The 11,757-nt window shown below is 43.8% G+C and overlaps 1 protein-coding gene across 1 annotated transcript; it reads left to right on the forward strand.

Annotated features, from left to right (window-relative positions):
* Positions 1-2,427: 2,427 nt before the first annotated feature.
* Positions 2,428-9,902, forward strand: LOC306932269 (SAM pointed domain-containing Ets transcription factor-like; the record flags this gene model as incomplete). Its single annotated transcript, XM_079514015.1, has 7 exons — positions 2,428-2,922; positions 3,636-3,891; positions 5,828-5,901; positions 6,219-6,342; positions 7,004-7,048; positions 8,848-8,988; positions 9,724-9,902. The coding sequence occupies 7 exons, from the start codon at positions 2,428-2,430 to the stop codon at positions 9,900-9,902; spliced, it is 1,314 nt and encodes a 437-aa protein (XP_079370141.1).
* Positions 9,903-11,757: the final 1,855 nt, after the last annotated feature.

An 11,757-nucleotide genomic window follows, 5' to 3' on the forward strand; every position in this document is an offset into this window, starting at 1 on the left:
TCAGTTCACACGGGTGTGATTTTGTATTGAGTTGAGCTTTCATTTGAAATAGGGATGTCCCGATACACTTTTTTCACTTCCGATCCAATCCCGATACCTCAATTTCTGTGTTAGCCGATACTGATACCGAATACCGATACCAGTGTCGTGATCTCATGTTGTGTTTATAGCTATCTAGCTATATATCTCGTGTAGTGTTTATAGCAGACTCCTCACTCAAATGTGCACTTGCAGTTTGGGCAACTCCAAAGCAAACCATTTTATTTACCCTTGTGTCGGATCGGTGGTTAGACTGACATATTCACCGATACCGATATGACCCGATATGACAAATAAGGGCCGATCCCAATACCGATACAGTATCGGGACATCTCTAATTTGAAATGTACCCATTCTGCAAACTGTTAATAAATACTTTACTACAATCAATAGAACGGAACCAGTGGAACCATGTGTATGTGTTTGGCACAAACAAGGGACTAAATAAATTTCGCTCCTACCAACGTCATTAAGACATGCATGTGAATCCCTTGACTCCTTCAAAACCGCTCTCAAAGGGCACATACGGACGGCTGCAATTCGAAACTGACCCCTGTAAAATCGGAATCCCCGACCCACCCCTTTTTCCCCTCACTGTATATGTTTTCTTTTCCCTTTTTACCTCCTTTATGATGATGATTTCCTGTTTTTTGGCTATAAGTGTATGTCTCTAAATGTTATGATGAATTGAACAAGGTGGACCCTCTTGTAAACAAGTGTAGTACTTTATTGGGTCGTCCACTCACAGTTAACAGTTATCAGTTCTAGAACCAAAGTTATTTTGGTGGAAAAGGGGCCTAAGAGTGTACTAATGGAACCAAATCCTTTAGGTTCCTTTTTTGTTTTTACACTCTGAGAGTTAAATTAACACTGAGGGTTTCACAGTGTATGAATCAAGTTGATCCAGTTTTAGCTGGCTGATTGACAGATTACAGTTAATAGCTGGAGGCCAAGAAAAACGAATGTACGTATACTTTTACTCTATACTAGATACAAATAATGTAATACCTTTACTCTACTGTAGACAAATAATGTAAATACTTTTACTCATACTTTACAAATGTAAATAGTTGCACTCTACTGTAGGTAAAACAAAATCACACCCGTGGAAGTGAGGGGCGCTCTTATCATCGTACATTATCATGACGTAAAATAGACACACACTTTGCTCAGACACTGACGTAAAATTCTCCATTCACTGTCAAAGGGAATTTAATGTTTGTGTAGGACGAAGTTTCCTATATTCACTAAATAGGATATAAATACTTCATTAGACTCCTTGGTGTGGCTGTTATGTGCAATGATGTCTTCCCTTTGTATTTATGGTTCCTTCCTGGAGGCTGAAAACCTTGACAGTCAAACGTGCCAATGAAAAAAAGTGAGGGGCGCCCTTATCATTATACATCATCATACATCATCTCATGAACAACTGAATTTATGTGATTGGTTAGACGATTTGCTCGTCTACATATGACGTAAATTGTCCCTTCATTGGCAATGGCATTTAATGTTTGTGTTGCCACAAATTTACGTCATATTTGAGGCACATAATGACCTAATTTCTCCTTTCATTGTCAATGGCAAATATGAGACATATGGGGACAAAAGCTGTATAGGAGGGGCTAGCACCCCTCAAAAACAGTGATATAGTGACGTCACAATTGACCTTTCTTACTGCAGGGTCACTCTGGATGAGAGCGTCTGATAAAATGCCTACAGTAAATTGTAGAGTGTAGACCGGCTCTTTTCAACACGATGCGTACGATGGAGTGTGAATGAATGACGGCCAAACATTCTGACACACAGTGAGAGATGTCATCATCATCATCATCAGCAGCAGCAGCAGCAGCAGCAGCACAGAGCTCCCTCAGCTCCATGGTTCTCACACAGTAAATGTCATGTTTACTGTAGGATCACTACTGTTTAAATATTGAGCCTTTTGAACGTGTGGTTTCAGCACAGATCCAACATGGTCTCAGACCTCTCTTTTGACAACCAATGTAAAAAAGCACATTAAAAGAATAATACTATTCATTTAGGCTTCATCCACACATTTTTTTGAGGGGCACTAGCCCCTCCTACAGCTATAGAGATATTTGTCCTAACACCTCATCTACACTGCCATAGCGATGCGAGCAAACGATGAAATCTGATAAGAATACATGTTTTTCAATGAGACTGTCCTGACGTACCGCGAGTGTGCAGCGACGTCGTCCACCCCTCCTATATTCACTAGCAGAGTCTCTATTTGAGCGAGGTTTCAGAGTCTCTATTTGAGCGAGTTTTCAGAGTCTCTATTTGAGCGAGGTCTCGCTAGTTTCTTCTTCCTATGTTCCTACTAGTATGTTCTACATTGTAAACAGCGTCTTCTCCCTCCTGCATTGCAGAATGGGGAGTCCTGGCTGTGAGGCGCTCTACATGGGACCTCCTCTCCTCCACCCCCACCCGGACCCTGTGGGACCTCCTCTCCTCCACCCCCACCCGGACCCCGTGAGGCCGTGGCACCACCACCCCCACCACGGTGACCTCATCACAGAGGACGTCAAGCCCCCTCGTGGTTTGCTGGGGCTCCCGGACCCCCCCAACAACAACAACAACGACGGCTGGCCGGGGACGGGGGTCTACCACCACCACCACCTGCCCTTGTGCTGTGAGGACAGCAGCAGCAGCAGCCTGAGCCCCCCACCCTGGATACTGAAGGAGAGCAGCCTGAGCCCCCCACCCTGGATACTGAAGGAGAGCAGCCTGAGCCCCCCATCCTGGATACTGAAGGAGAGCAGCCTGAGCCCCCCACCCTGGATACTGAAGGAGAGCAGCCTGAGCCCCCCACCCTGGATACTGAAGGAGAGCAGCCTGAGCCCCCCACCCTGGATACTGAACAAGGTTATTATTAGGGATTTCCCGATCACGTTTTTCTTTTGTGCTCCTGATCCGATTCCGATCAACTGATTTTGAGTATCTGCATACAATTTTTTCCCAATCCGATATTTATGCCATATCACAATAGTACAATATCCAACATCATAGACAATTTCCAGTCTAATATAATATTGATACTAGGGATGTCCCGATCACATTTTTTGCTACAGATCCGTGATCTGCCACATTTTCAGATTACGTGATCGGATCGGGACAACCCTAGTTATTATAATTAACTAAAACTAACGGGATAACGAAAATAATAATAATAATAATAATCGTTAACTGAAATAAATAAAAACTGGAATGAAAAAACAAAAATGATTACTTACTGAAACTGTATTGTGTGTTTACAAAATGAACTAAAATGAACTGAAATGATAGACAAAATGCTGCGATGGCTGATGAGGGGACAAAGCTCCTACTAAAACTGACCTTTTTCCATGGCAAGGTTCTGTGTCTTTGTCCTGATGCGATACAGGGGATGATTAGTGTCATGTGATATTGAAAGTGATGGCCTTAATTGTTCATATCAGAAAGTGTTGGTGTGGGAAGTCCGATGATCTTGGAAGCAATGTGGGTAATACTGAAAGGTTTGTTTCTGTTGGGCAGGGACAGTATGTTGTAGAAACATTGCAACAGAACAGGTTGAATATAAATGCTTTTGTTCAATAAAGATGACGGAGACCTGTCCGCTGTCCCCCGGCGTGTCCCTGATGTCCTCCAAGGCTCCAGAGCTGATGTGTCCTGTGGTCCACCATGCCCAGGGGGGGACCCCCACCCAGGGGGGAACGGGGACCCCCACCCAGGGGGGGACGGGGACCCCCACCCAGGAGCTGGAGGAGCGCTGTCTGGAGCAGGTGCAGAGCCTGGTGGTGGGCGAGGTGCTGAAGGACATCGACACGGCCTGCAAGCTGCTCAACATCACAGCAGGTAGAGGGAGGGGGTTACATACCACTCATTTTCAACATTGAATTATGTCATTATTATCATTATTTCACTCCCCCCCCCCCCCCCCCCCCACGCTCATGTCCCAGGAATGGGTGGACCCAAGGAGAGGTCCCCAGCTTGATTGTTTTTTTAAGAATATTTTTAAATAAATATCCACATTTTTCATCGATTTTTATGATAGGGCCCACTATGATATATATTATTATTATTTGTTTGTTTGTTTGTTTGTTTGTTTGTTTGTTTGTTTGTTAAAAGGTCATGATGACTTAAAGAAGAGTAGGCCTACCTCAAGTTGCCATTGCTGTACTTCAATATATTTTTGATGAGAAATAGTTTTATGGAATATTATTACATTGGGTAAAATTCCGTGTTTAGTGATGTTTTGACAAAAGTTATGCTTATTGTTCTAGGGTTAATGCAGGAAAAAAATTTTACTCGAGTCGTGACCATAACAATTGTGGCTTAAAGTGTTTGATCTCACACAGACTCCCGTACGACCATTATCCGCTGAAACAAAGAGCTGTTGAGGAACACTGCCTGTATCGTGTGACATTAATGGTAGAAGTGTTGCCAAACAAACCTTCTAAAGCATCTTTCACTCCTTTGTGTGTCTGTATCGCCGCCTGTCTCTCTGAACGCCCTGTGCAAACGTCTCTCTGTGTTGACAACACACACCGCCGTCATCTCCACTTTCCCAATAACTTTTAGGAGCTTTTCTCTTGACATTAAGGTTCAATGATCCACTGTTTACTTTATAATAACTTTTAGAAGCTTCTCTCTTGACATTAAGGTTCAATGATCCACTGTTTACTTCATAGCACTGGAACAGGACCTGTTAAAGGTCAAGCCGTTCGGTCGAATTGGTTGCATGTTCACACGTTGGCGTGCGTGCGCGAGTACATGTGTGTGTGTTTGCGTGTGTGTAGCACACTTTTTAGGCTCACAGTCTCAGCCTGATGGCCGGCCCTAAACAGTCTAATATCTCCCCTGAGTCACAGGGATATGCCTTTGGCTTAGTGGTTAAGATGTTGGCTTTCCATGCGGGAGACCGGGGTTCGATTCCCAGGTGTTACAGTACATGTGTGAGTGTGCATGCGTGCGTGTGGTCAAGGAGAACTCGCCTTTGGCTCGTCCCTGCAGCAATGCAGGCGTGCCATTAATGACAGTAACGCACACCCTTGAGTGTAATATTGCGATTATGTCCAGTGCCTTGCCTAAATCCAACATGATGATGTCCAGTGCCTTGCCAAAATCCAACATGATGATGTCCAGTGCCTTGCCTAAATCCAACATGTTGATGTCCAGTGCCTTGCCTAAATACATGTGTTGATGTCCAGTGCCTTGCCTAAATACATGTGTTGATGTCCAGTACCTTGCCTAATCAACATGTTGATGTCCAGTGTCTTGCCTAAATACATGTGTTGATGTCCAGTACCTTGCCTAATCAACATGTTGATGTCCAGTGCCTTGCCTAAATACATGTGTTGATGTCCAGTGCCTTGCATTTGATGTATTACCATGTATTGTTATCGCTCTGGATTAAGACCGTCTGCTAAATGCCTAAATTGTAATTGTGAATTGTAAAGCTGTCCTTCTAAAGTTGTCTCTTCCATTCCAGAACCTTCTAAAGTTGTCTCTTCCATTTCAGAACCTTCTAAAGTTGTCTCTTCCATTCCAGAACCTTCTAAAGTTGTCTCTTCCATTCCAGAACCTTCTAAAGTTGTCTCTTCCATTCCAGTACCTTCTAAAGTTGTCTCTTCCATTTAAGAACCTTCTAAAGTTGTCTCTTCCATTCCAGAACCTTCTAAAGTTGTCTCTTCCATTCCAGAACCTTCTAAAGTTGTCTCTTCCATTTCAGAACCTTCTTAAGTTGTCTCTTCCATTCCAGAACCTTCTAAAGTTGTCTGTTCCATTTCAGAACCCATGGAGTGGAGCTGTGTTCACGTCCAAAAGTGGTTGCTGTGGACAGAGCATCTGTACAGACTACCTCAGGTGTGTTAATAATAACAACAACAATAACAATAATAACTAGAAGCTCGACCGCTCTAGCACCACAGAAAAAAAAAGAAAAGAAAAAAAGGTGTAATGCAGAAACCTGTGGCCTGTTACCAGGGATGTTACCAGGGATGCGTCGCTGTTTGATGACGTTGCGTAGAGTGGTCCTAATGGCCAAAAGAGGTGGCTGAAATGTTCCTGAATAATGCATTTTATTTTAACTGTAACACCTCGGGATCTGCTAGGAGGAAGTGGCTAATGTTGCTCGAAGAAGATGATGATAATGATAATGATAATTGTTATGACCTCTGCAGGTGTGTAAGGTGTTCCAGGAGCTGACAGGGAAGGATCTGTGCTCCATGACAGAGGAGGAGTTCAGACAACGTTCCTCACAGTGTGGAGACATGCTGTACGCTCACCTGGACATCTGGAGGTCAGGTAGGAGCACTGATACTTGGGGGGGGGGGGGGGGGGGGGGGGGTAAGTAAGTAAAGTGCACAGACAATTATATTGTTGTAGTTGAGTCCACCCAAAGAGAGTCAGAGTCGAGTCCGAGTTCGGTCAATTCCGAGTCAAGACCGATTGTGGGAGAGGGTCGAGTCCGAGTCGAGACAGAGACCGACGGGAGGCAAGACCGAGTCGACACCGAGACCAGATTTATTAGTTTTATTTCTTCTCATTTGATAGGTAGAGAAAACACTGGCAGACGCGTAAGCTCTCTTATAATGTTAATGTGAAGTAAATGGGCTCCTCATAATATTGGTATAACAAAAGGATTTCGTTGCGTTGTAGTGAATCGTGCCTCGAGTGGATTCGGTGGGGGAAGAATTCTTAGGTGGAAGGGGAGCTCATTCCATAGTCTATGTAGGGGCAAAACTTGCAAAGGCTCGATCAGCTTTTGTTTTTAATTTTGTGAGAGAAAACGGGTCTGGTCCAGCACTTCAAACATGTTAATATAAAAATAGTACAGTGTAAAAAAGATGGGGACCACTGTTTTACCATGTGGGGAGGGTGGTGAAATCCAGATGATATTACATTGATTGTCTTTCTTTCTTTCTCTCTTTCTTTCTTTCTTTCTTTCTTTCTTGTTTGTTTTCAGCTGCTGGTATGAAGGAGCGCTGCCCTCTAGCAGATGGAAAAGCTGGCAAGTTCTGATATTACATGTGTATTGTCTAGGGCAGGGGTTCTCAACGTTTTTGGCCGGGGACCCCCGAAAATGCTTTGGCAACGTCTCGGGACCCCCGCCCCGCCCCGCCCCCTCCCGACCCCCAATATAAATTGACTGCTACAATAACCTAATTTAGCTATTTAAAAATAGCAGATCTACAAGCTCATAGCGCGCCACCGAGTGGCGCGCTACGAGCTTGTAGGTCTGCTATTTTTGAAAAATCGTGAAAATAAAATCTAAAAAAAAAACTTTCTTTTTTTTTTTTTTTTTTTAATAATTTGGGGACCCCCTAAAATAATTTGGCGACCCCCCGAGGGGTCGCGACCCACGGGTTGAGAACCCCTGGTCTAGGGGGGTGTAACGGTACATTTCAACAGCAATACGATACGTATCATGATATATGGTTGACGATACGATACATACATGATCGATGATATTGGTTCATTATGGCGATACAATACGATGTGATTCAATGATTTAAAATCAATACAGTGATATGTCTTGTGTTAAATAAAATGTATGATTATGGATATATCACAGAGAATACACACATTTATTGATAGACCAAGTGTAGCAATATTGAATGGAAAAGTAATTAAAACCCTCTTTTTCTTTGTTCTTCTCAAAATTGCTAAATACAACACACAACTTAATATTGATACAATCAATTATTTGCATTGCAAAACGATTCGATACCGATTTGCATTGCAAAGCGATACTGTCACACTCTGCCTAGTGTGGGTAGTGTTTGTCGAAAGGCACTGGTTGAAAATTGTAAAAAACTGGAAAGTTTCTGAAAAGAGAGTCCTTGTTGCAGATTAGAACAGACGACCAGTGATCAAAAATGAACAAAAGTACAACATTAACTGGACAGATTGGCCTGGTCTTCACACCTCCACAGTCCTACCTTCACTCAGCAGTGGGCCAGAGGCACTGGCAGGTCTCCCTACTTATATAGGCTAAGCCCCTCCCATTGGACCATACCAAGTCTGAACATTACATCCAGAGACATTACATATCACATACACTCAGTTACTCATCAAAATGTCCAGTTTGTCCACATAATAATATAATTAATAATTAGAGTACTCAATTTCCCACTTTACACAAAACCAATGTTGGCATGTTGCCCACGTACAGCTGGGAATTGCTCCCTACAATGGAGTCAACAATCAATTATCAATAAAGCACCACACAATATATATTTAAAGTCAAACAAATGTCATTCTCTGCAACATAAACAATAAAGAATTAAAAACTTCCAAAGTGGTTAAATTCAGTGTCAGGGCTTGTCGTTGCTCACGTTTGCTTGAGATGCCGCCCCTCCGTCGCTGTCAAAACAGTAGCCGAAACGCACAAAGATCTTGGTAGGTCAGTAGACGCCTAGACGGCTACTGATACCATTCAATGGGCTTGTTAGGTCAGTAGACCTACTACTGATACCATTCAATGGGCTTGTTGGTCAGTAGACCTACTACTGATACCATTCAATGGGCTTGTTAGGTCAGTAGACCTACTACTGATACCATTCAATGGGCTGATTAAATGGGATATAATGTCACGTTCAGTCAGTCATTGCATTGATAGCATTTGAACCGGGTGGTATTAGACTTTTAGCTCATCAGGCAGAGGCTTTGAGCCACTCTTCTACAAACTGTCAAATAGGTGTCCTCTGATGTGCCTGTTTGTCCGTGTGTGCGTATGTGTGTGTGTGTGTGTGTGTGTGTGTGTGTGTGTGTGTGTGTGTGTGCGTGCGTGCGTGCGTGCCCGTGCAGGTGCCGAGGACCCCTGGCCAGAGGAGGTGTCCTGCCCCCCCATCAGCCATCAGCCCATCCACCTGTGGCAGTTCCTCCGAGAGCTGCTGCTCAAACCTCACAACTACAGCCGCTCTATACGCTGGCTCAACAAGGACAAAGGTGTGTGTGTGTGTGTGTGTGTGTGTGTGTGTGTGTGTGTGTGTGTGTGTGAGATCGAGTGTGTGAGATCGAGTGTGGGAGGGGGTCGAGTCCGAGTCGAGACTAAGACAGACGGGAGGCAGTCGGGCCAGCTGCACTCCGTTACTTAGATATCTGTCTATATACGCCAGACATCTCTTATAATGTTAAGTGGTAAATTCGGTATATATTTTATATTATCTATATACATACATTCATGAATCCATCTGCTCATCATTAAGCAATTTGTTTTATAGGGGGTTATATGTGACCATACCATTAATAAGCTACCCGTACATAAGACAACATTTTCAAAATGTCATTATGCTTCAAGTAACATGTGACGTGTCAAACTATCGGGTTTTCATGATTCTGAATCGATTCCAAGCAATAGTTTTGCACAAAACACACTCCTTGGGCTAAGAACGGCCATAGCCACTTGCACAAATGTACCCAAAATGTGCTGCTGACCTCATCACATTTGTGATGACGGCTATGGCCGTTTTTTAGCCCAAGGCCATTAGTTTGTGCAAAACTGACCGACTATCGTAAACGATACAGAGCCACCTCCCCGACAATACCGCAGAGACAATTTGTTTATTTTTGGACCACGATGCTTGTATGAGACGTCAGTCAGGCACTTCGGTAGTCTATATGATGTTGTTGTTGTTTGTTTTCAATAATATTTGACCGTCTTCACTGATCCTATGTGAACAGGGATCTTCAAGATAGAGGACTCGGCTCACGTGGCCCGGCTGTGGGGCATGAGGAAGAACCGTCCCGCTATGAACTATGACAAGCTGAGCCGATCCATTCGCCAGTACTACAAGAAGGGCATCATACGCAAGCCTGACGTCTCCCGGAGACTAGTCTACCAGTTTGTCAACCCCGTGTGAGTTGAGGCGGGAGGTCCGGGACCCCTAGGGGGTCCATTTGGTTCCATTTGTACACTCTCAGAGTTACACACCCGTGCGGGACCATTTGGAACCCACTCAAAGGACACTTTGAGACCCACTGGTGTAGCGGAGTGTTTCCAGTGAGCCAACGTGCACAATAGCAGACTGTGTTGACCAGAATGGAACAGAGCCTTCATTAGTATAACTGACTCTGTTTGAACAGAATGGAACAGAGCCTTCAATTAGTATAACTGACTGTTTGAACAGAATGGAACAGAGCCTTCATTAATATCACTAGACCTGTGCCCGTCGGCCACCGGCCTACTTGGGAACGATGCAAGTTGGGAACTATAGTCTGCAATAGCCGTTGTCATAGCACCTGTTTTAACCCTTCTGTCTGTGTCCCTTTTGTGTCCATATATGGAGATCTCTGTATCTGTCTGTCTGCCTGTGTCGGTAGCATCCTTAACACTGACTCTGTTTGAGCAGAATGCAACAGAGCCTTCATTTGTATCATCGGTAACGGTAACAGGAAGGAAGTCGGAACAGGTCCAGAAGTAAGTCATTTCCAAAATGGCTGCTGTGCATAGAGCCTCTATTCCAGACTAGTATAAGGATATACTAACATCAGATTAAAGGGATGTTTCACTTAAATAAATGAGTAATTCAATCGTCTACCCAGGCTTTTGTGAACAGCCAGGACAGTTTTTAAGTTGCTCGATTCAGTATTTAGATATTTGATATTTCTGACATGCTCCCTTCCTATACAAACCCATTGTAATTTCAAACCATGATATATCCATCGAAAACACCCGTCCTTGGTTCTGGTGACTAATACTGTCCTCCTTGCGAGTGGGCCATGTTTTTTCAATTATTCTTTCTTCTTTTTTTAATCGATCTTTTTTAATTTTCCCAAAAAAACATATTAAAAATAAATGAAAAATCTAAGTAAAGAAAAAACACGGCCCCCTCAGAAGATGTAGATGATTAAATTACTCACATATTTCTTTGAACGGGAAATATCCCTTTGAGGTAAGAACACGCCTAGTCTGGCATTCTCCTTTAAGCCACGTCCATTTCCAGGAGGAGTTACGGATGCAGCCAATGAGGGCAAAGAGATTAGTGGGGAATATATGCTGGACATAAACTGTTACGCGTTCTCTATTTTACTGTGAAGACTGTCTGGTGTCGTGTGTATATTTGACTGTATAAAGACTGTCTCTCTCTGGTGTCTCTAGTGATATAAACAGAGGCCATGAGTGTTACTTCATCATCATACCTGGAAGTTGTGCGTGAACGCCTACTGAGTGGCAAAAAACTACTTTCTGGACCTTGACAGCCCATACATCCAAACAGAAAAGACTTATCTGATTGTATTAAACGTTAAACTCACCAACTTTGCAGTGTATGGAAAGCCTGAATTATCCTCTTTCTATCTGCAAAGTGTTTGTTTCATAAAAATCCACCGTAGATATGTTATGAGTTACTTAATTTCTGTCAAGAAATTCCGTGCAGGTGATTATTTCCAATAAGTGTCAGAGCTTGGAAACGCTCGTTTTCAAAAACGCAATGTCCTGCTACCACTCAGTGTAGATGAGGGGGAGGGCGTGTCCACTCAGTCTAGATGAGGGGGAGGGTGTGTTCACTCAGTGTAGATGAGGGGGCATGTCCACTCAGTCTAGATGAGGGGGAGGGTGTGTTCACTCAGTGTAGATGAGGTGGAGGGCGTGTCAACTCAGTCTAGATGAGGGGGAGGGCGGGTCCACTCAGTCTAGATGAGGGGGAGGGCGTGTCAACTCAGTCTAGATGAGGGGGAGGGCGGGTCCACTCAGTCTAGATGAGGGGGAGGGCGTGT

The sequence above is a fragment of the Electrona antarctica genome, assembly GCF_951216825.1.
Source record: "Electrona antarctica genome assembly, chromosome: 2".
Taxonomy (NCBI): domain Eukaryota; kingdom Metazoa; phylum Chordata; class Actinopteri; order Myctophiformes; family Myctophidae; genus Electrona; species Electrona antarctica.